This window comes from Uranotaenia lowii, chromosome 1 (assembly GCF_029784155.1).
Source record: "Uranotaenia lowii strain MFRU-FL chromosome 1, ASM2978415v1, whole genome shotgun sequence".
NCBI classification, from domain to species: domain Eukaryota; kingdom Metazoa; phylum Arthropoda; class Insecta; order Diptera; family Culicidae; genus Uranotaenia; species Uranotaenia lowii.
This window is the reverse complement of record NC_073691.1, coordinates 61,077,714-61,103,168: the sequence shown is the minus strand read 5'-3', so window position 1 is coordinate 61,103,168 and position 25,455 is coordinate 61,077,714. Positions and strand designations below refer to the sequence as shown.

The 25,455-nt window shown below is 39.4% G+C and overlaps 2 protein-coding genes across 2 annotated transcripts in view; both read right to left on the bottom strand.

The window, feature by feature from the left end:
- Positions 1 to 4,502: 4,502 nt before the first annotated feature.
- Positions 4,503 to 7,041, bottom strand: LOC129760480 (kinesin-like protein KIF22). The gene is made up of 5 exons (XM_055758127.1): positions 7,015 to 7,041; positions 6,394 to 6,911; positions 5,275 to 6,330; positions 5,127 to 5,208; positions 4,503 to 5,050 (listed from the first exon to the last, which is right to left on the bottom strand). Exons 1-5 carry the CDS (start codon positions 7,039 to 7,041, stop codon positions 5,033 to 5,035), a joined length of 1,701 nt encoding a protein of 566 aa, XP_055614102.1. The 3' UTR covers positions 4,503 to 5,032.
- Positions 6,841 to 25,455, bottom strand: part of LOC129749690 (dopamine receptor 2-like) — a 660,001-nt gene continuing 641,386 nt past the window's right edge. The window contains exon 5 of the mRNA XM_055744740.1: positions 6,841 to 6,911. The gene's annotated coding sequence lies outside the window, so the exon portion shown is untranslated. The remainder of the gene's footprint in view (positions 6,912 to 25,455) is intronic.

Here is a 25,455-nt window from a genome sequence, read left to right as displayed (position 1 = left end):
GACATCGGTCCCATACAGGAACGGGTTGGGCGGGGGAGGCCTAATGGGGCTGGATTGCCCAGGGGTTCCGGCCGCTCCGGAGAACGAATTCCGCTGGCTATTTTTTCCTGATCCGGGCACTTGTGAAGGCTGGGGGATATTCTGGGGTAAGATATCCGAAGGGAACCAAAGTTATTGATGAAAAACTAGATTTTCATGTTCCTCCCGAAAAAAATGTCTCAAAATGCCATACAAACTTCAGGCTCGTTGAGCGACCCCTTCCCGTGATCCGATCGAGCCCAAATTTGGCATGAGATCTTGTACTAGGCCTAGAATCAATTTTAGCCTGCAGCGCATAACATTTCACAGCTTTTGAATTTTCTCTATAAATTTAGGGCATATATTAGACTGCCACTGTGCAAACTGGACATTCACAAGGAATCACTCACACGACCGAACCATAAAGCTTGAATACATAATGAAGCGCCACGACAAGCAAGCTTTCACTAACGTACACAGACATATAGAAAGCGTGGAGGCTTTAGGGATCACTCTTATTTTGAACTGGTATCAAGTCACTAATAGACTGTGGCATACCACACATCTCCCTTCTGCCACGATCACCAATATGCAAACTGTAACATTCACAAAAATCATTCAACATGCAATACACAACTAAACCCCATCAAGGTTTTCTAGGTACTCAATCTCAAATTACAGGGTTGCTAGCGATTTTTCGTTTTGAAATTCCAAAGTTTTTCCCGGTTTTTCCCAGGTTTTCTCCCGGTTATAAATGCTGATTTTCCCGATATTTATTATACTCGTTTTTGAAATAAAATCATGGTACATAAAAATACTCAATTTAAAGGGCTTCAAATTTCTACTTATTGTATTCCAAAACTTGTTAAACGGTTAGAAATCATGACAAACACTTCGGCGTCTTCTAACATGTAGTCTTTCCGTATCAAATTGACAGGTTTTCATGATTTTTTTAACACATCTAACGAACTCCACAATTTAAACAATTTTGAAAAAATAAGTTCGGTAAAATTGATCTTGAAACTATAATGTAGTACTTTTAAGCCGATATAAATTTTCTAGAATTTTTAAAGAGTTCTAGAAAAACAGGTTGAGTATGGTGGGGTAAAAGCACAGACTAATATTAGTCTGTGGTAAAAGTACGACCTAAGTGCTATCCGATTTTTAGACAATTTTGCTGTTGTTTTTCCAAAAAACCAAGAGCAACATTTGATTCCTTAGACTTTTATCTCTCTTTTAAAAAATTACGAAGATAATCGATCGGCGCATATGATAGCAGTAGTCAAAATGCCTAACTGCTGTCGAAACGTACTCTTACCCCCCCCTCTGGGACAAAAGTTCGAATGATGTGGGATAAACGTAAAATCATTCAAAATTCCACATTTCTGCATGAAGTCAAGAGGAAAACTATTTTATACCAATTTGCCTACATCAGCAGCTTCTGTGTTCATTTCTGATACAAATCCTTTACATAGGCAAACAAGCTGAGCTGATTCGGAGTTCTCCACTAATTGTTTATATTCGTCTGGTTTACGAAGTCCAGCTCTCATCGTATTTGAGCAATTGTAGATTCAAAAATATGTGCTGATGTTTCCAGTGCATTTTAAAAAATGTTAAAACTTTGGATTCAGAATATCATTTGTACTTTTGCCCCATTTGCAGTTTGTGCTTTTGCCCCTTTAAGATTTTTTTGTGATTCATAAAATGCAATTTTCCCTCATTTCATATCTGGATGTAGGCAGTAGGCAGTCCAAATCATTATCAATCCACGCCAGAGTTTGGAATTTTGCTGTTCCCAGTTTGTGACAATCTTTAAACGTACTTTCACCCCACCTTACTCTATAATTTGTATAGAAATAAGTTAACAATACATCGAAACATATTATAAAATCAACATGTATAGAGATTTGTCGTACCAAACTTAAAATTGTCAGATTGCAGGAAAATATTTAGTTATTTTCTAAATGCAGTTAATTTTAAGATATGTTTTTTTTTAAATACAAAACAATAAATAACTCAAGTAATAGTCATTTGAACTAAAGATTCGTGAAAATATAGAAATCGTGTATAAGACAGGGCTGAGCTTTAATTGTTTGAGTGTAAAATATTATTTTTTTTTATCAAGGTTAAGACCTTAGATTTCGTAAACTTCAAGCAACAGCTTAACGTAGAATGGATTAAAAAACTTAACACTTCCAATGTAATGCTTCGTTCCTCAGGCGAATTCAAACGAAATACACAACAACAATAACAACATTGGGAAATCAATTTCTCTTTCTGGTGAAAAAGAGGTATAACTCTGCTAAAAAACGTCTCACGCTGCCATATTATTTGCTTACGGAGAGCGAAAAAATAAGATAACTCATATTTCTCCGCAATTAGCTAAAAAAGCGACTCAAACTTCGTTTGTTTACTAATGAACGAAAATAAGCGTTTATGAGAAAATATCAAACATGTCAATTTTTCCGGTGAGGTGCCGAAATTCCCGGTATTTTCCCGGTTTCCCGGTGACGTGATGAAATTCCAAAGTTTTTCCCGGTTTTCCCGGTTTTCCCGGTTCGCTAGCAACCCTGAAATTATGATTAAACTAGCTAACCCGGTAAACTTCGTTTTACCTTTAAATAAATAAATCGTAATTAATGTTTTATTTCATCTACACATCGTGTTCGCGAATCGATTTTTATGAAAATCGTAGCAAAATTGTACGGCTTGTGTCCCATTTCAAGTTGATTTTGTAAGAGGAACCCCCTTCCATAAAAAGTAAGATTATTGAAACTATTATACAAACCATCTCTGACCCGAAAAACCCTCGGATACCAAATTTCACTTCATTCTGACCGTCCGTTTATATGTGATGGTGTTACAAAGAAAACGCCTCCATTTATATAAGGTACACCGGTGTAAGTGTGGACGGATTTTCGTATAGTTCAACTTTAAAAAATCATTAAAAAATCAGCAGTTGATCAATTTTGATAAAATTACGTTCAATGTGATGTAGAATATGTTTTTTACAAACGCTGAAGAGATGAGCTTGAAAGAAGCAAAGCGAGAAAAGTTATCACGTAAATTGTTATAGACTGCACTTATCCCGCTTTATGGGGTGGACGGTAGATTTTCCCTATGATTTTTCAGGAAATTTTCAACAAATTTGTGTTTTCTTGATTGAATACGATACTTTATTGCTCGAACTGCCTAAAGTTGAAAATAGAAAATTCGCAAAAAGTCGATGCAAACATCCGTTATTGTCGGAATTGTATCTTTTTCACAGTTATTGGATAGATTACAAGTAAATTGAACATACTGCATTAAAATCTTGAAAAAATAGTCCACAGTATTGTTTTAATAGCCATCGTCTACCCTTACCCCGTGTCCACACTTACCCCGGTGTACCTTTTATAAGATTTGGAAATAGCATTGACTTAGCGTCCAGACACGATATTTCCCCTCTTGCGCCTCAAAGTTATTTTTTGTAATATAGAACACTTTTTGAGTTGTTATTTCGTAGATTTGTTCAAAAACTTGAAAATTTGATTTTTTTTATGAAACAGCATTTTAGACCTTTTCCTTCCGGTGCACCGCGGTGGTACCTAAATGTGTTTGATGTTCTTGAGCCCTAAAATCTTTGTTTCGTATACAACTAGTTACAAGCAATGTTTGTGTGTGTGGGGATGGCTACCACGCCATTGATCATGTTGTGTGGACGTGTGAACGGTTAGATCGATCGAGGACTTGGCTACTGGATACCCTTAGGGCCCGACGTAAATTACCTGGTGTCCCAATTCGAGACATCTTGGCAAGCTTTGATCTTGAATATTTGTACCCTATTTACAAATTTCTTAAAATGTCTGACTTGGTCGTCTAGTCCTCCTAACTTTGTGATTTCCCCCTGTATTTGTACCCTATTAATGTTTTCTTTGTCTAATTGATAGAGCAATCTTCCATCCGATGGGTTTGACAAACCCCACCAGAAGGCTGGCCAGGAAGACGACTACCTGGGGTAGCTACTGCAACCACAGCTACAGAATGCCACCACCGAACGCAGATGGAAAATCGTTTTATAGTGAACCCTACACGTCCCCCTTCCCTCTCCCAAACTAGAATCAAAGCTAACGTTGAGTCGCCGCGACTAGTACGGCTCCCCCTCTACTAACATAGATTAATAAGTGATCCACTCGGCAAATTGAAACTTCATAAGTAAAATGCCTTAATAAACAAACCTATGATTAAAAAAAAAGCCCTAAAATCAGTAAGAATGCCTGAAATTCCGTAGATTTCGAGGATGGATCAGTTTTTCTATTGTATCCACAGATGTGGAATCAACTGATCATTTTTTTCAATGAAAAATATCGATGTTTTGGACTTTCCCTTTATGTCATCTTTAATTATGTTTGCTCGACACGTATGTACCAAAAGCAAAACTAGGCGCTCTTACAATTAAAAGGACTTTCTCAACTCTTTTCGTTTAAAAAAATACAGCAAAAATAGCATAAGCATTACAGTACATTTCACAGAATATCTCTACCGTTTTATTACACGAACTTAAAATTCACTTTTGTTCAAATGTGCGTGTTGAAACGTTTTCTATACAAATGGTATACCTCGATTTTTTAGTTTAAAAATGGGGTTTTCATCTGCCGGTGGTTTAAAAACGAGGAATTTTGACAGATCTTCTGTGATCTATTACAAGATGAGTTCACATGCCAGTAGTAGATAATACATCGTTTAATTTCAAACCCTGCTCAAAAATCAGGCGTTCGAAATCTTATATTCACGTTTTAAATCAATCTGACGAATACAGCGAATATATAAATGGTATTTTGTTACTTGTAGTCTCTCTTACATTTAAATGATGGGAAGATGAAAAATGTCGACAAATGTTCTTATCAAGTGAAGGAATCTTTAAAAAAAGAAAAGTACAAAATAAAATAAACTTACGACCTTGGATAACAGCCGTTGCAGCTCATTGAGAAATTTTCTGTTGAATGTGCCAGTCAGTCGAGTCAAAACAGCAGCTCTATGAAAGGTAATTCGCCTGGGGAGGTTAAAAAACATTAAGATAAGTTAGCATAACCTGTGGGCGCATTACAGTTGGACTGAGTTCTACTCACCTCAAGAAACTTAGTCCACTTTTTGCCACCAGCAAACAGCTTCGACAAGTCTTCGATTTTCTTGAATTTACCATTGATTGTGCTGTGGATACAAATTAAGAATAAATTAGGCATAGCACTTTTTAAGAGGGATTTTGAATAATCGTACCGATGAGTGACAATTTGATATGACATTTTGAGTCCAACGGTGGGAAGAATTTGCACCTCTTTGATCGTGCCTCGGTTTACGAGATCTAACACTGCCTTTCCGTGTTCGGAGGCAACCTTCTTGGCACCCTTTTTACTGCCAGCAGCGCTCGGAGTTTGGAAGTAGCTGGCAATCACCTTGTTGCTGATGGTCATTGTAACGGCTTTTCTTCTCATGACCGGTTCGGCATTTTCCTTTTCGTCCTCCTCTGCGAGGGTTTCGAAGCGAGGCTTCTTCTTGGTTGAAGGGCAGCAGCCTTTCTTGTGTTTGTGTCCACCGCCCATGCTTTTACGCATTGAAATGCGGGTGCTACGACGTCGAACCTGACCATCGTTTACTTCCCACAGGTAGCTCTCGTCGATAGTGGTGGGTTTGCTGGATTTGGCGACTGCCGGATGTATAAGGCTTGCGTTTGGATCGATACCGTCGAAAGCTCGACGAGAGCCAGACAACCTTTTCGAAACTCTGCGACGCACTACCACACCACTTTCGTCGGCTTCCTCCTCGTCGCTATCAACGTTTATAACTTCCCAACGGCGAGGCGTTTTTGTGTTCATCACCACAGTACCATCTAGCTCGTCGACGGAATCGTTGGCTGCCGAAGCCTTCGCCTGGTCCTTCAGACGTTGCAGGGCCGGATTACGAATCCCGGTTCCGACGGGTGCTTTTCTCTGCGACTGCGTCATTTGACGTGGTGTGCTTTCAAATTTTGGCACCTGGGAATCGTTGATGGTCGACATTTCGCAGCGGATCGCTTCTTGTATCTCCCGGCGGATTATGTCCCAGGGGATGGCAGGCGCACCTTCGATGGCCACAGGTTTCACTTGGTCACTGCTGTCCGGTTGAGAGTAAGCGTCGGATGCTGCCGGTGTAGCCGGAATAACGCTAATCGAAGGTATTGCTCGGGCCGGCACCGCCGGTTGTTGGATGTTTTGCATTTTTTCGAACATTTGTGCCAGCTTCTGTTCGATGGTGGCCTCGAATGTTTCCATACACTTTTTAACAATGGGGCTGAAACTGAAGGGAAAAGTTTTATTAGAGCTTTATTTAGAATTTTATATCGGATGATCTACAACTCACCTGCTGTTTTGAGAGGTCGTGCTCGTAGTTGCCACAGACGAGGAGCAAGCAACGGGTTGATCAACCGAAGTCGAGCTGGACAAATTGAGGCTGAAGATGGAGGACCGTGAATCGGCCGGGATGCATTCGAAGTCTTTCTCCATCATGTCGCTGAACCTTGGGAAGGCTGCCGGGGGTGGGGGTGGCATCATGGCAGCCATCTGTCGTTCGGCATTCTGGAGCGCGGCCTTAGTCGGTGGGACCACAACGACACCAGGCGGTGGTGCGGGGATCTGGAACTCTTGGGCAGGCTTTTTAACCGGTACTGGTGCCACCGTAGAGTTAAGCTTTCCATAGTCCAACTTTCGAATCTTACTTGGGGTGCAGAAAGTGTTGCCGTGAACTTTCTTCACTGAAGAACCACCACCGGCCCCGTGTGGACGTTTTGCCGATTTGGGCGTTTTGGCATTCAGGTTACGAGATTTCAACACTGAACCTGGTACGTACGTCTTGGCAGGTGTACGAGCGCGTTCCTTTGCCTGAAAAATTAAATGAAGAATGGATTATTGATCTGGGACACAATGTGACGATACGATCAGTAAGGCACGCGAAAGCACTCGTGCAAATCGAACAGCAGTTTACGTTTCTCATATGTTGTAAATAATCCATCATCAGTTTCGAATCTTAGGCATAGTAAGAACGCAATATTATAATATAGTTGATTCACTTTGAAAACTTAAGTGGGAAATCAATATTGACGTACTGCAAAATTACGGTGTACAATTACCTACAATCCGATCAAAGGCAGGAAGTAACTTGATTCTATCTGACAAGGACAAACCACAAAAATGGAAACCGCCACTGCCAGCCTAAGTGCTGTGAATCTTCTTCACTCACATTCGATCACATTTGGGTGATCGTGGCGTGGTTCATGGTGTGAATAAATCTTTGATGAAGATTGACCATAACGGTTTTTTCTTTCATTCGTCGTCTAATTTAGCTTTAATGCTCCGAAAACAAAACAACTTTCCACTAAAGTAACGAACAAGTTCAATTGGATCAGAATTCAAGATCAACTAAGTTCTATGCAAATGCTAAAAATAGTAGGTACGACGCGTAGTATGACGCGGTCCCGATTCTGCTGGAGTAAAACAAGCAGCAGAGAGCGCTAGAATGAATGAACGCAACAATTTGAGACAATCAAACTCAATTCGAGTCTTTACTATAGTCTAGTCTAGGATGGATACTATGTACCATACTTTTTATCATAGGTAACCTATACATAGTATTCCAGGACAAGTGATTTGAAAGATTGTTTCCCACAAGACTTCCGCTGCAAGATTACTAGTAGAACTGTCTCACGTCACGTAATCCCTTTTACACTAGATAACGAATTTTGAACGATCTAAATATTTACCTACTTCGTTCCAGCGATCTTTGCCTGCCTAACGCCTAAAGCAAATTTATGGATTGTTAAATACTTACCTAATTTATATTTTGGTAATTAGCACGCAATACTAACACCACAAAGCCGGGTGGACGCGCAAGAAAAAAAAGTTTTGTTCTCTAGTGTTATTAAAGCTATAGAGACCCAACCGCGGTAAGTAAATTGTACAATTGAACTCTGTATAATTATAGTGCTGAATCAATCGGTTTACGCGGCTACTCCCGTGCTGTGACAAACCAACTAATCTATAAATATGAGTCGGCGTTTCCAAACCGCAGCAGTAATCTGAATTCCGTCCGTTTAGATCGAGATTTGGTTGGTTCGTGTCGTACAATTATTTACGGGTTCAGGACTAGTTTTTGTTTAGTAGTGGGTATTGTCACCATCAGCCAAGCAAAGGTGGAAACCGGAAATGGATGGCTTTGATGAGGTAGGTCCGGCCTAAAGTTAACTTCCTCAAATTGATTATGACGACACAAACATAATAGGGAGAGCAGGATTAGTGTCGGATCATTAATCTGCAAAAAAAAAACAAATACCTATACCTACTTGAGCATTCTGGTTTTATTCCTTAGTGGTCTAACTTGTTACTCAGAAACAGAATTTAGAACCAGTAGTTTGGATCAATTCTGGGATACATAACTCAAAAATTAAATAAAACAACTATTATTCCTGCAATCAAACATTCAAACAATCAACATTAAAAACTGCCGGTTAGAAAGTGAATCTGATAAATTGGATTGTTGAATCTGCGCAGGGTACATATAGGAGTGAATATATTGTATTTTTTTTTATTTATTATCAATCGTTTTAAGGCCTGTTCACGACAGAAAGCTTTTCAATGTTATTAAGTAAGTAAACCAGCTATAATTGTGAAAATTATGTTGTGTTGTTTGTTAAGCCTGCTGTTGAAAAAGTTGAATTGAAGCTGGCAAAGGTGGAGTTAATCCATCGTTGGGTGCTCAACAAAAGGGGTGAAATTTCGAAGGATGGGAACTTTCGATAAATAAAATAGTTAAGGTGTTTGGAGAAATTTATTTTCATGAAGATCTACTGAAATCTACAAGGAAGAGGAGACCAGGAAACCTGAATAAATCATCACAACACTTGATTTAACCATCTCGCTCGTTGCACCCTGCTCGTCTCGTTCCTACCGGATTGGCAGCGAACACCTGTTTTGCAGGACAGTCGTCCTGCATTCTTGCAACATGTCCTGCCCAGAGTATCCGTCCAGCCCTCACATCTTCCGGATACTAGGTTCGCGCGTTCTGCAAGTCGCCAAAGATGATTCTTAACACTCGTCGCTCGAATACTCCGAGTGAACGCAGGTTCTCCTTGAGCAATATCCATGTCTCGTGAACGTAGCGAACAATCGGTCTAATAAGCGTAATGCGTGCGAAGGCTAAGTCTTCTCGACCGCAGTTGCTTGTGAAGTCCATAGTAGGCACGACTTTCGCTGATCATTCGCCGCGGATCTGCGGTCACCAGTGAGCCGAGATAGACAAAGTCTTCGAATATCTCCAGCTCGTCGCCGTCGATCGTGACCTTGTTATTACTGAACTAGCGGGCTCGGTCGGCCTCGGATCTGCAGGCCGGCGTCTTGGACGTATTTATCATCAACCCAATCCTTCCTGCTTCGCGTTTCAGTTTGCGGTAGATCTCCTCCACCACCGCGGATGATCAGCGTCACATTGGATAGACGATCGTCTTGTCGAAGCCCACTGCGCGATTCGAATGGGCTCGACAATTCATCCGAAATCCGCACACAACACAACGTTCCATTCATCGTCGCCTTGATCAGTCTGGTCAACTTCCCGTAGAAGCCGTTTTCGTCCATGATTTTCCATAGCTCGTCACGGTCGATCGTGGCGTATGCGGCTTTGAAGTCGATGAATAGATGGTGCGTAGGGACTTGGTATTCACGGCATTTTTGCAGGAGGTCGTAGACCGTCCCTCCATGAAGCCGGCCTCATGACTTCCCACGAATCTGTTTGCTTGTGGCGTTAGGCGGCAGAGTAGGATTCTGGACAACAGGCGGGAGTAGACGGCATCTAGGACAGTGGTCGCACGATAGTTCTCACAGTCCAATTTGTCGCCTTTCTTGTAGATAGGGCATATAACCCCACTCCCTTATCCGGACCATCAACCGGTGTAGACAATTGGCCAACTTTTGCGGACCTATTTCGATGATTTCAGCTGCGATGCCATTCTTTCCAGGAGGCAGAATGGCTTCCTTATCTTCACTCATCGTTGGGAGTGGGTCCTCTTTGTCGATGGCTTCTCCGGCGATGTAGCTTCCCTCACCGTCTTGATCTTCTGCATGTCCGCCGTTCAGGTATTCATCGAAGTGCTGCTCCCTAACCTCACGATTGTCCGTCCAGGATGCCTCTGTCCTTATCCTGGCATATTTCGGCTTGCGGCACGAAGCCTTTGCGGGATGCGTTGAGTTTCTGATAGAACTTTCGTGTTTCCTGGGAACAATACAGCTCCTCGAGCTTCTCCTCCAGGCAGCGCTTTTTCTCCTGGAAAATTCGGACGCGCTGTCTCCTCCGCTGTCGATGATTTTCCACGACGAGTGCTTCTTTGAACGACTGCCACCCGCGCCCTACACTCCTCATCGAATCAGTCGTTCCGTCGTGTTCGTTCCACATGCTCGATGATGTTCTCCGCAGCGCTGTTGATGGCATCCCAAAAGTCCTTGAGACGGGCTTCGTGCAACTCGCTCTCTGCCGGCAGCGCTGCTTCAAGCGATTGCGCGTAGTCTTCCGTGATCTGAGGTTGCTTCAGTCGTGCAGTATTTAACCGAGGTGTGCGTCGGTTTCGTATGTTGTCCACTACGGAGAATTTCGGGCGCATCTTCACCATCATCAGATAGTGGTTTGACTCGATGTTGGCGCCTCGACAGGATCTGACGTCGATGATGTCCGTGAAGTGCTGAAACAAGTTGAGCACCACTGACTTTCAGTGTGTGCTACACGGCTAACTCTTACCCAAAACACTAATATGAAAAACCCAAATCTTGTAGCAATTTTACATTTTACTTACACGACATATTAAAAACCTAAGCTAGCTTAACATTATCTACTCACGGGTACGTTTCCTACCATAACATCCTAACAATAACAGCAATAATAACATAGCTCGGTTTCTTTAGTTATCACAGCATATCACAGATTCTAGCACCTTTTCTGTCTGCTTCCGGCTGGAACTGTTCCGGCTTAACCAGACGACTGAGCTGGAGCCAATAGTGCCTTTAGCTCCCGAACAACGACCCCAGTTGGGGTCGTCGGTTTAGCCAAATGTGTCGATACGATCGTTTGGTGAATTGACATCCAGGAGGCAACCTGCCATCGACTGTGCGCCTTTTGCTTTGTGATGTTTTCCTTTTTTCAATTTATTTCGTCTACGCACCAGAGTTCTGCCAGAAGGCTCCAGAATCTGCTGCTGCTGCTCCGAATCGGCTGGAGAAGAACGTCTAGTATACCAGCAAAAGAATGACGAAGCTCGTTTGCCACACGCTCTTTTTTTTTAAACTCAAAATTAAGTAGTTTTGGTTCAAAACAGCACTTCGGTGGCATCGCTCAACTTTGAGTTTAACTGGGCAATAGCAAAACTAAGTTCTGATAGGCATACTCAATACTAAGTTCGGCAGCCGAACTTGAATTTATCCTTTTTTTTTCGAAGGTAGCTTATTTTCAGGGATTTAAAGGATGATTAAAATTTGTTGTACCCTGATGTTGCTGTTCCGGTACAGAGCGGTGGAAAGTTTTGACACTTCCGGTCAAAGAAAACTTCCGGATGTTACTTCCCACGGGAAGTAAACAATATCCGGAAGTTTCCGGACATTCCAAGCCGATGACAATGACGGACAGAATTTTACGCTGACACGGTGAACATGCATTTCATTATAAAGTTCCTTCATAGTCTTCCGGTTATTGTTCCGGAGCGACAAAATTTTGCGACGTGTTCGTTGGTTGCTGTTCCGCGGTTCGGACTGAACTCGCTAAGTGTTTTCAGTCCAACAAAGAGAGTTCAATTTTTAGTTCATACGGTCGAACTCAGCTTAGATCCCTCGCCGAAGGAAAAAAGGGATCAATTTTGAGTTCGCAATTCGAACTCTGTTTTGATCCATCGCAAGGAAGAAAAATGGTACTTAACTTTAAGTTCATAGAATCGAACTATGTTTTGAACCACGTTAATACTTAATTTTGAGTTAAAAAAAAAGAGCGTGCACTCTAATTGTTGTTGTCTTGCTGTATTTTTGTTTACGTTATTACGCCTGTTTTTTACCCCTACACTCTAAACTATAAACACTCGAGTTTGGCTCGATTTAACCCAATCACTACACGCTCAAAATTAAACAACTACAAATACTTAATTTTAACGCTACAGTGCCGGCTGTCTATCAAAACGTGGTCGATCTCTGATTGCGTTTGGTACGGTGATCTCCAGGTGAACTTGTGTGGGAGGCGGTGCTGAAAAAATGTACTACGTACGACCATTCGTTTGGAGGCGACGAAGTCTATGACGCTTAGGCCGTTTTCGTTGGTCAGCTGGTGCGCGCTGAACCGCACTGAGCGTTAAAATCCCCGATGACGATCATGATATTATGTTTTGGGCAGCAGTCGTATTCACGTTCCAATTGCACGTATAATTCGTCTTTGTCGTCACCGATACTTCCGAGGTGAGGGCTGTGTACCAAGTTTAAAATATGATTTTTACTCAAGTTCAAGATAAAAATGATCCAATATATCACAACTTTTCAATTAAGTTAATGAAAATAGCATCACAGAAAACCATCACCAAATTTTTGGGCAACCTTGCTGTGCACGTTGATGATGTTAATGTTGAAGAAACAGCCCTTCTCAATTGTTCCAGCTCTGATAGATGCTATAACCATCTCGGAACGCACGTACTCTGGAGCTCTTCCAGCAGCTAGCTCCCCTAATGTGTTTTCGGTTAATTGTTCGTTTGATACCTATTTCTATAATGTAAACATTTTTTTTTTCAAAAAAAATGGAAGTATTTTTGTTGCTGAGTTAACCGTCCTCTTATTTCAACATTGAGCGCTTAAATTGCTAAGGAGGTCAATTCTATTGTAGAATACAGTAGGGGAGAGTGGGGTATCGTGGGCCATGGGGAAACGTGGGCCACTTTTAATATCTCAAATGTGTGTTGAGATAAAAATCTCAAACCAACTGTCACCGTTGTCACTTTGCGTGAACATATATTCCTATATGTTGTTGACTTAAATACGCATCATATGCTTCTTTTATTTATCAAGCTAAAAAAAAGAAGAAAAAATTACTTACATAATTAAAAAAACACCCGCTAATTTCATCGATGGGGAACCTCAAGTGCATAACAAAAATATGCTCATACGCTTATGATCTTAGTTTTTTCATGATCTTTCACGTGGAAAAGGAATTTTTGTTGAAACATCAATAAGTCACACAAACGCAACCCATTTGCAAATCATAGCTTGTGGGGAATCGTGGGCCACACATCTTGAACCAACTATATTTTTATGTTTTTATACACATTCAGAACTTAAAATACGTTTTTTCTATCTGTAAAATTTTCTTATGCCAAATGAAGAGTTATGAAAAATATTTTGTCCTTCCTAAATAAAAAATTTGCATAAACGTTCGCGAGCCCGGTTTTTGAATCTATTCGATCATACACAGCTGTCTTTTTTATTTCATCATCTGAAATTTCTTTAAAATAACGGAACGAATTTTGGAATTACAGTTTTGAATCAAATCATAAACTTTGCATGTTATTTGATCAATTTGGATTTAGTGGCCCACGATTCCCCACCATTTTTCAAAATCCAAAAAATATTGCTATTTTTTAAAACAGTAAGAACATGGAGAAAATAACTTATTAAAAATTAAAAAAAATACCTTATGATACCTTGAAAATGTAGAAAACCATACCATTTTTCATTTTCATTTTATCTTCTATAATAAAGAAGTTATGGAACAACGAAAAAAAGTGGCCCATGATTCCCCACTCTCCCATATATATGTACGTATTATCTTATTATCTACTTTATGTCTGAAGAGGACCAGGAAATTTTTGGCAGGAGATTTATTCCGTGCAAATCGCCTATGAACGTTGTGCTAGTTTTGTCCAAATTTAAAAAAAAGTTAAAGCGAGTTACTACAGCCATTGATGAAGCTCTGAAGAGGCTGAACGGTTAATCGTAATCTGAGCGTCTTTGTTCCGTATGGAGATGCTGATGAAATATGATGCCATCTGTTGAATCTGTTGATCGCACCAATCGATGGAATATACATATTCCATATATAGAGAATATCGAGAACAGAGTCATCTTATCAACGTAATCAACCTAAGCTTGACTTGAGTTTACGGGATTTTAACGGAAAAATAACACATTATTCACCGATGAATTCCTGCAACAAACTTTCCACGTTAAATAAAAGCTCCATGGGTACTGGCCGTGCAGGTTTCGATTCAAAATGCAATAATGCCAAAATTTTCAAAAACTCCTACCTTAGAAAATGTTCTCAGCAAAGGATTGGTTTATCCCCAAATTGAGGATGATTGTTCAATTCGGTTAAACACAATCTATCCTCCAGCGTGTAGACCAATTCGTTTTGTTTTCGTTCTGTACCGGAAAAGCGTCGTCGTGTGGTGCGCAAAAATAACGACAACAGACCTACATCTAAACCGGCAAATTTCAAAGGGAGCGAAAATCAACTTTTTCAACTCATCCAGCCAAACTTCTAAAATCGACCAACAAAATGCCTCCACTTGATACCTAAGTACTGGCTTGTAGCACGTGTTTTCGGTCCGGGTGATTTTAACCGGTGACGGTTTTGTTTGAATGATCAACAAATATCGTTGTTAGAGAACTTATCTATCTGTCGGAATATGATGACGAGAGATTTCAACAAACTACCAAACAACGCATCAGAGTGGCGCAAAAAATACGGTGCTGGCTGATGATATTCATGGTAATTGAACCCCCTTGCCCGGCTGAGGTGACTCTGCCTTAACTACCAATCTCTATTCTAACAACAATCGGCAATTTTTATTTCATATATTCCAATGGATCCCATTCGTCCGTCCATTTGTTCCCATCCCAGGAGAGACTAGACTCTGCTGCTATCATTTTGTCATTCGTGATTTGGCAGTTCAGTGAGATAGATCAGCGTGTCGTTTTCGCACTTCAGCTGGCCTCCGACGGATGCTGATTTAGCAAAAAAAAACACCAATTTCGGTCAACCGCGTCGAGTTTGGTTTAGGATTTTTTTTTTTTTATTTTGCGTGTGCGCATCTATTATAATCGGTTCCGGATATTCGTCCGTTTATTTTGGGGACTTATCGCGCAGTTGGAGGCGTACAATTTTTAGTTCAACAGTCCTACTGCTGGTCATCCAAATTAGACGGTTCTTACGTCGTAACTTCTAAAAAGGTAGCTGAGGCCGGCGTCTGAGATAAGCATAAACGGGTAAGTAGGAATAATGATAACGGCAACGAATTTCGGTTACTTAGCACTTTGGCATATACAATTGGTCGCGGGCCGACAGATCTGCTATCGCTGAGGTTATTTTGGTTTCAGATCAGGCACAGTTGATGAAGTGCTTTTCATATCTTGGAGGAAGACGATAAATTTTCAACTTGTTATAAACATATAAATTTATGATGTCAATTTCAACAAAAGTTAATGGATATAAGTTTTTATGCCAACCCTGATGATCGCACCCAAACCATGACGATGACTAGGTGAAATGGGATTACTATCATTACGGCGGGGAAGATTAGTAAGGGCTATCATCTACATTACAATCGGACAGAGAAGAAAAATGTTTTCCAACGTGTGCAAGTCATAAACAGGGTAGGTAAATCATGTGCTGAGATAAAAAAAGATGCAGAATAACTTTCTAAAAGAGTGTAAAACCTTATTCGGACTATCGAAAATTATGGTTAATACTGGTTATTCCAACCAGGCTTTACTTACTAGAACTTGCATTTATGACAAGGTTTCTTTTTATAACGATTTCAAGAAAAAAATATCGGCATGAAATTTGCCACATTACTCTCCCCTATTCAGCAAGAAAATCGATATGGGGGTCTAGGGTCTAGAACAACTTTTTTTTAAGATTTGAGAACAGAATACACGAGCAAAATTTTCAAGTTTTCGCTTATAATTCCTAAGAACTTCAAATTTTACATTTTGGAGCTTAGATACGTTAAGATTCCTTTATAAATAAAAAATAACTTAAAAAATTATGATAAAAATGATATTTTTAAACCCAACATTTTTAGGCCAAAACGTTAAATTTCAAAGAAAATTTAAAAATAAACAATAAAAATAATTTAGAATTAGCCTTAAAACAAATAGGCAACACTGTATAAAATTAACAGCAGCACGGTAAAAAGGTGTATTCTATTCAGTGATTGAAATCCTCACCAATTTTCTCATCAGAGGCATTCAAAATACACACTTTGAGGCCTCGCATAGCTATACAGGAGACGATACATATACATTCATTCAAACCTCCCCCCATGAGGAGGATCTGCTCTGAGAGACACTATCCGTTTGCTGCCCCGAACGAACTCTCTCAACGTTCGGTTGCTACATGATGCATGAAGAAGACGAGGCACACATACTCATTTACGTTGTTGAATTTGAATAACTCGAGCCGACCGCAAAGGTTGAGGCAACAACAAAAACAACCGAACTTATTGCGTTGCACGGCCCGCAACGTATGGTGAAAGAGGGGGGAAGAAAAAGAAATGAAAAAACTAGCTGCCTGCGTGCGGTTGCTGTGCAATAATAGCAATAGCAGAAAAACCTCACGCATTCGATCCAGGCACAAACGAGGAGACTTGGGTTTGCTCTGCCTTTTGAATTCGGTTCCCTCAAGGTTGGGAAAGGAGATGAGTGAGAGCCATTCGTTTGGTTTTTTGGATTCGCTGCCTCGAATGTATATTGCTTCATGAAGGCGGCCATGTTGAGAGCGTATACATCATCGGTTTTGTCGTTTTCGCTGCCTCAAAGCAACCTTTGCTTCCGAGTAAAGCGTTGAGCGAGAGATGGTTGATCAACTCATGCTCAGCAAAATTCAATCACTGATTCTATTTGATCATTTCTATCCAAGGCAGAATGTAGTTTTGAGTTAAGTAAAGAAAGTTATGATTAAATCATTCAACAATATATCTCCTCCCCCCTACCCATCACGTTTTTTGTGCTCTGGACATCTATGGTTGTGATTTTACGAAAAAAAATATAAAAACTATCAGTTTTGACAGCTATTGAATGTGTGCATTGTTTGCTTGCGATAAACCCAACCCTCTCCCCTGATTTGTTTTCATAAACCAAATTCTTCTATTGTCTCGAAAAACTCACCTCCCCTCCCTTCCCAGTAAACATGAAATCAGAAATGGCAACTAAAGCCGTTTTCAATGGTGTGGCGAATCGAAATCCAGCTGCATAGTGAAAAGATCGTTTAAAATGTCATCTGAAGTCGGTTTAAATCGGATATGCTAGTTGTGACAACGGAAGTGTCACACTAGTAACTGGAAAATATTGTCGCTGGCAACGATTTGAAGGCTATGAGAGCACAATTTTGCGCTCTCTTGCATTCTTTCGATAGGTACGAATAAGGTGTAGGATAACGCCCAATTGGCAGAGATGCCAATGTGTCCCATTTTTCAGGAATTGTCTGATTTTTTGAGGCTCTGCCTGGTAACCTGATAAGCCATTTCCCTGGTTTTTGAAAATATGCCTGATTTTTGCAAATTTGATAAAAATGGCTAGTAAGGAACTACCATTGCTGAAGTTAAAAAGTGAAAGTGTGGCTGAATCAAAGCAATCGAAAGATTCCCTTTAATTCTTATTCAAAAAAGGAATTAAAGGGAATCTTTCGATTGCAAGTAGGCTCACAACATATATTCGAGTGAAAATGTGGAGCGATGACCAAAAAAGGTCATCACTTTGAGCGAAATTTCCGATACTTTAACGTAGCCTGATTTTGCCTGATGTTTATTTCACCAGTTCCCTGATTTTTGAAAAAAAAATGTTGGCAACCCTGCCAATTGATGTAGTTTTCGTCGTTTTACACTGAACCTCGAAAATACCCAAACTTGAGAACTTTCCCCGCCAACCCGAATGAAACTCCCTCCCTACAGGTTTGGCTATTAGAGGCATAACCCGAAGATAAGCTCTTAAAGGAGAACTCATCCCCCAAAATCTGATACCGCAATAAAATGGAAATCAAAATAAAAAATATTACAGCAGGTACGGGAATCACACCCATACTTGCAATGACTCTGCGATTACCATCTCAGGATGCTAACCGCTCGACCACCGGAGAGTTGTTGAGAGAGGCAGCTACATCATCGTATATGCGAGACTTTCTGCGAATGAAGCGGGAACAAAAGTTATCCCCCAAAAAAAAACAGTTCCTCGCTTTGAACTTACCCCCCAAACCTAAATCTGCCACGATGTAGGTAACAGAATCAGATGCGCTTACAATAAAACCCCCCCAAAAAAACAGTTCTCCGCTTGAAGGACAAGTTTGGCGTATTGGCAAGCTGTGATTTTTTCACAAACTTAAGTTGTCAATCTTGAACTTAGGTTTGGCGGGTGACAGTTCTCAAGTTTGAGTATTTTCGATTTTCAGTGTAGAAAGAAATGCAATTCGGTATCGATTTTTGAATACGGCGAATGCGCCAAGACCTTTGTTTTTAGAAATACGCATTCTAAGTTTCAGAAAATAAAATCAATTTCCTATTTAGCTGCGTACAATCATTTTCCTAAATGAGTCGCAAAAATGCTTTCAAATTGATTTAATTTCATCACTCGATCGATAAACATAGCTTTCCGTACTAATTACTTCAAAAAATTAATAAATATAACTATGGGCCCTTTTACCACAGACTGGTGCTCTCATTTTGTTCATTCGCCAAATCGGAGCGCCCTTTTGAATTGCAGAATGTCTGTTCGCCTTTTGGATCAGTCATTAAAAAAGCAATATTCAAGCAAATTTCGGCTTGAAAGCGGGTCCAAATGATCACATTAAAACATTAGCACATTCAACGATCTTATAAACACTGATTTGTGCATCTCCTCGTCCTGGAAAACAAATTTCAAAAACTTCAATGCCCTTTTTCAATCTCGAAATAACTATTGGCCTTTTTGTTCGCGACGAAATTTTGAGGGGAAATTTCCTTAAGACTAGGTTTAAGCAGTGTCTGCTTTACAATTTCTCCTTAAGAGTTTAGATTTCTTCGATTAAAATATTGTTTGAGTTTTTGCCGAGACATTGTAAAGTCAATGGTTTCGCAGTGTTGATTGTAAGAGGCCATCATGCGATTTATTGGCCCGTTTTTCGCGTAGTTTGTGCGATAGTTATTAATGAAAAATAAATTTCGATTTCGGAGTTGCCGAGAAGGTGCATAAAAGTTTAATTTTGATAGAATTTCTTTTGAGTCAATACGCTGCGAAACAATATCGTTTACAAATGAAACCATTGCATATTCACGGCGTTCTTTTAGTGTTTGTATGTCAATGAGCATGCAGCGCGCTTTATATGGGCGAATGAACTGTGGGATTACACACTCATAAAAAAGCTATTCGCCTTATTTAAAAAATTAAATTTAACTTCATTAAAATAACAAAAATTAAAAGAAGATCATATTTTCGGATGTAAAATAAAGAGTTTAACGCATTTATGTGATTATCTGGATTTGTTAACAGTTGGCGCATTCGCCGTATTCAAAAATCGATACCGAATTTATGTAAGTACATTGCCTACACTTTGGTACGTAAATGCTGTTTTTTTCAACTTTCATACGATCATTCAATTATGTATATGGAACGTAAATCATAACAGCATATGAATATAGCTAGAAAAATGTTTCTGGGTTCGATTTTACTGACAAACTCGAAGGAGGGAAAATAAAGATTTAAGTATTTTGTTAAAAAAATCGATAAACAAAAAGAAAACAGTTAAAAAAGCGAAAACCAGATTGTGGAACATTTGAATTTTTTCACTTGGTCTACTGTCGAATTTTTTAAATTTGGATATAAAATAACCCGGCTTTTCGATTTTTTGGAACATTGATAGCATGCAATTTTGTGACATGCAAGCTTTTATAAAATTTATTCCACTTTTTTATGTTAAAACGATTCTCATTAGAACTTTTTCGGTTGAATTCCAATCGTGTTGTGGTCTTCGGTTGCAATATTTGTCTTGATTTAGGTTTTAAAAAATCTTCTTTAACCTTCCACTACTTTTTACAAAACATCCGTTTCGGGAAAATTTGACCTGTAGTTTGTAGGCGTTCCTCTGTGTAGAGTCCAATGAAAGTTTTGACCGCTATCACTTATCTTCCGGTAGAAAGAAAATCTTATTTAAAAATAAGACTTTCAACTTTGCTTCACAGAATTTCATTTTGTCGTAGATTTGAGTATTATTTTCATGCAACTTAGTCTTTCAAGTCTCGCCTGGCTTACCAGACTCACACCACCTCAGCGCTGGTCTGCGTTCTAAACAACTACATTATACTTAGTCCAAATATCATCCATGATTTTTTTGTGGAATTTCAAATTAAAGTTTATATGAGTAAATCTTAACTTTAGGGTTTGTATGGGAAAATTTAATATTCTGTTCTAGCTGAAAGCTGAAAATCTCTTTAAAAAATATTCTATTCTGAGAAATCAACATGATTTTCCTTTCAACTGTAGAAACTTATAAATTTACGCAAAAAAAAAGTTATGTGAAAAAACCTGTTGATTATTCAGAAGAAAATATTAAATTTTCCTAAATAAAACAACTAGTTAAGATTTACACATGTCAACATTGCTTTAAACTCCGCAAAAAATCATGGAAGAGTTTTGGACCATATTGAAGCTTTTTAGATCTCAGGCTTTGAGAAATAAAAAAAAACACACAAATAGACTCAGACTGTAAATCTCGTCTATTAATCCTCAATAAACTTCGCGGGAAGCTGCCAGTAGTAAAGTACCTCAAAGTCATATATTTTTCTTCAACATTTCCGGTGCGATAATGTGTATTTAACCTTCATCCGTCCCAGATTTTTTTTAGTTTTTCGTTTTTGAGTGTCAATTTGGTACTCCTGACTAGAACCGCATTACCTCGCTTGTTTCTCAAGCGATTTGTACAAAATTTATAGTTAAAAAAACCACGTAATGTAACTCAAACATCTCCAATATGAATATTCAGAATTTACTTCAAATTTCTTTTTATCAAATTTTTGTACAGCATCGCAGCGCTGATGTAACAAAATCAGATGAACCGGTATGAAATTGCCTTTCTTCTGAAAACAATTTTATTGCAAAAATCTGGCGTAAATATTCTTAAAATCCAATACAAAGTTTAATTAGGGTGTTAGAAAATCCGAGAAATTGCAAAAATGGTAAAAAGTAAAAAAAACAGCTTCCTTTGAAAATTCGTCAACAATTCCATGCTTTGTATTTTGAGAAAAAATTTCTACTGTGACTGGAACAATTTTGACGGTTCATTGATTGAAAAATACCGTTTTTACACTACTCTTTTACACTTTTTGTGGACATGATCTTAAAAAAAAAAAATAAATAAATAAATAAAAATAAAAAATAAAAACTTATATTTACGCAATAAATATGTAGCTTCTAACTTCAGCTTTCTTAGAGGCACTAAGTGAAATTGTTTTTGAGCCTTTAGTAACTGATCTACAGTCTTCTTTCTGGAGCATTCGGAGCATTTTTTCGGATTTTTCTCCTTAAACTTTGAATAACGTTAAATTAATTAGTTGTATTTGAATACAGTAAGGTTTTTTTACACTGATATACGTACCGCGTAAAAAAAACCGTGTAAAAAAAACCGTGTTAATTCCCGAAAACCGTGTAAAAAAAAACCGTGCTAATTCCCGAAAACCGTGTAAAAAAAGACCATTCGATTTCTGCAGCTTTGAAGTTCTGACACTTAAGACCTGAGACCTGAGACTTGAGACTTAAGACCTGGACTTGAAAATGTAGACTAGAGACATGAGACCTGAGACTTTAGACATGACACCTGAGACCTAAGTCCAGGGATCTGAGACCTGAGACATGAAACCTGAGACTTGAAGAATGAGACCAAAGACATGGGACATTAGACCTGAGACCTGAGACTAGAAACCTAAGACATAAAACACGAGACCTGAGACCTGAGACATGAAACATGAGACCTGATACATGAGACTTGAGACTTAAGACATGACACCTGAGACCTGAGACATGAGACATGAGACAAGAGGCATGAGACATGAGATATGAGACCTGAGACCTGAGACATGAGACATAAGACATGAGACCTGAGGTATGAGACAAGAGCCATGAAAGATTAGACCTGAGACATGAGACTTTAGACCTGAGACAAGCTACTAGTGTTAGTACCGCGAGAAATTAGTTAAGCTCCGATTTAGACTTGCGACCCCTCTAATGAAAGGGTTTGACTTGTAGGTGACGAAAAACAGTGTCGCGAAATCGCTAGTACAAGCTACTAGTGTTAGTACCGCGAGAAATTAGTTAAGCTCCGATTTAGACTTGCGACCCCTCTAGTGAAAGGGTTTGACTTGTAGGTGACGAAAAACAATGTCGCGAAATTGCTAGTCCAAGCTACTAGTGTTAGTACCGCGAGAAATTAGTTTAGCTCCAATTTCAACTTTCGATCAGTCAAGTGAAAGGGTTTGACTTGTAGTTGACGAAAAATAGTGTCGCGACTTCGCTAGTACAAGCTACTAGTGTTAGTACCGCGAGAAATTAATTAAGCTTCGATTTCAACTTGCTACCCCTCTAGTGAAAGGGTTTGACTTGTAGGTGGCGAAAAACAATGTCGCGAAATCGCTAGTCCAAACTACTAGTGTTAGTACCGCGAAAAATTAGTTTAGCTCCGATTTCAACTTTCGACCGGTCAAGTGAAAGGGTTTGACTTGTAGGTAACGAAAAATAGTATCGCGAGTTCGCTAGTACAAGCTACTAGGATTAGTACCGCGAGAAATTAGATAAACTCTGTTTTAGACTTGCGACCCCTCTAATGAAAGGGTTTGACTTGTAGAAGACGAAAAATAGAGTTGCGATTTTGCTAGTACAAGTTACTAGTGTTAGTACCGCGAGAAATTAGTTAAGCTCCGATTTCAACTTTCGACCCGTCAAGTGAAAGGACATGATCGCAACTCTATTTTTCATCATCTACAAGTCAAACCCTTTCACTAGAGGGGTCGCAAGTCTAAAACAGAGTTTAACTAATTTCTCGCGGTACTAATCCTAGTAGCTTGTACTAGCGAACTCGCGATACTATTTTTCGTTACCTACAAGTCAAACCCTTTCACTTGACCGGTCGAAAGTTGAAATCGGAGCTAAACTAATTTTTCGCGGTACTAACACTAGTAGTTTGGACTAGCGATTTCGCGACATTGTTTTTCGCCACCTACAAGTCAAGCCCTTTCACTAGAGGGGTAGCAAGTTGAAATCGGAGCTTAACTAATTTCTCGCGGTACTAACACTAGTAGCTTGTACTAGCGAAGTCGCGACACTATTTTTCGTCAACTACAAGTCAAACCCTTTCACTTGACTGGTCGAAAGTTGAAATTGGAGCTAAACTAATTTCTCGCGGTACTAACACTAATAGCTTGGACTAGCAATTTCGCGACACTGTTTTTCGTCACCTACAAGTCAAACCCTTCCACTAGAGGGGTCGCAAGTCTAAATCGGAGCTTAACTAATTTCTCGCGGTACTAACACTAGTAGCTTGTACTAGCGAAGTCACGACACTATTTTTCGTCAACTACAAGTCAAACCCTTTCATTTGACCGGTCGAAAGTTGAAATCGGAGCTAAATTGATTTCTCGTTGTACTAACACTAGTAGCTTGTACTAGCGAAGTCGCGACACTATTTTTCGTCATCTACAAAGCAAACCCTTTCACTAGAGGGGTCGCAAGTTGAAATCGGAGCTTAACTAATTTCTCGCGGTACTAATCCTAGTAGCTTGTACTAGCGAAGTCGCTACATTGTTTTTCGTCACCTACAAGTCAAACCCTTTCATTAGAGGGGTCGCAAGTATAAATCGGAGCTTAACTAGTTTCTCATGGTACTAACACTAGTAGCTTGTACTAGCGAAGTCGCGACACTATTTTTCGTCATCTACAAGTCAAAACCTTTCATTAGAGGGGTCGCATGTAGAAATCGGGGCTAAATTTGTTTCTCGCGGTACTAATTCTAGTAGCTTGTCTCCGGTTGCAGGTCCAAAGTCTCATGTCTCAGGTCTCAGGTCTCATGTTTCATGGCTCTTGTCTCTTGCCTCAGGTCTCATGTCTTATGTCTCATGCCTCATGTCTCATGTCCCATGTCTCAGGTCTAAAGTCTCATGTTTCATGGCTCTTGTCTCATGCCTCTTGTCTCAGGTCTCAGGTCTCATGTCTCATGCTGAGGTCTCAAGTCTAATATCCCTTGTCTCAGCTTCCAGGTCTCAGGTCTCATGTCTAATTTCTAATGTTTCATGTCTCAGGTCTCATGTCTCATGTCTCATGTCTCAGGTCTCAGGTCTCAGGTCTCAGGTCTCAGGTCTCAGGTCTCAGGTCTTAGGTCTCGAGTATCATGTTCTTAGTCTAAGAGATAAGATTTTCCCAACTTCAAAAAGATTCTAAGTGTTTTCCTTTGAAAAGGACTTAGAATATTTTCTCTCAAAAACCGTGTTAATTCGCGAAAACCGTGTAAAAAAACCGTGTTAATTCCCGAAAACCGTGTAAAAAAAGCCGTGTAAAAAAAAAAAAACCGCGTAAAAAAAAACCGTGTAAAAAAAACCTAGGTGTATTGTGCTTTCAGGAAGCGTCCGTGAACAAAAGTAATGATGCAATATCAAGATTTCATGAATTCATTAGGTGTCCAAGAAGATTTTTTTTCACTTGGAAGCGTCTGAAAAAAGTTATAAGCCGCCGAACTTCAAATAGTGTCCAATATTGTCACACAAGCACAGATGAACAGATGTACAACCTTGAACAAAAAAATTTCATAAATGTAAATTTTTAACGGTACAATAGATGGCACTGTTTCTACACAGCAAATTTTGTTTGCTGGAAACCAGAAAAATTTTGCTGGTTTTTGTCCCGCCGACTTTCCAGCAATTTAAATTGCTGGAAAATCAGCAAACCAGATTGCTGGAAACCAGCTATTTCTTTCAACACAACCGGCTGCATTTATAGTATCAAATTTATATTTCAATTCAAAATTACATTTTGATTATTGGCTGTGCATATGATTAGCAATAAAAACAATTATTTTCTCCCATTTTTCAAAAAGGGATTGATTTATTTCCAGAAACACAATTTTCTTGTCAACATTCTAATATAGGCTCTGGGGTGGTAGCTTTGTGCCAAAGTGTTGATCATCCGCCACCTGTAAAAACAGATTAGATTAGTATATTTTATGAAATATCTACCAGTCCAATAAAACTCACCCTTAACTTGAAGTCTGACTGCTAGAATATAGAGGAAAATAAAAATAATTATATTATTTAATCTAACCAAAATTCGTAAATAGAATCTCACCTTGCTTCAGCGTACGAAAACAAACAGATTGCAATTCGACAACTCGATTGCTGATTTTCCAGCAAACTAG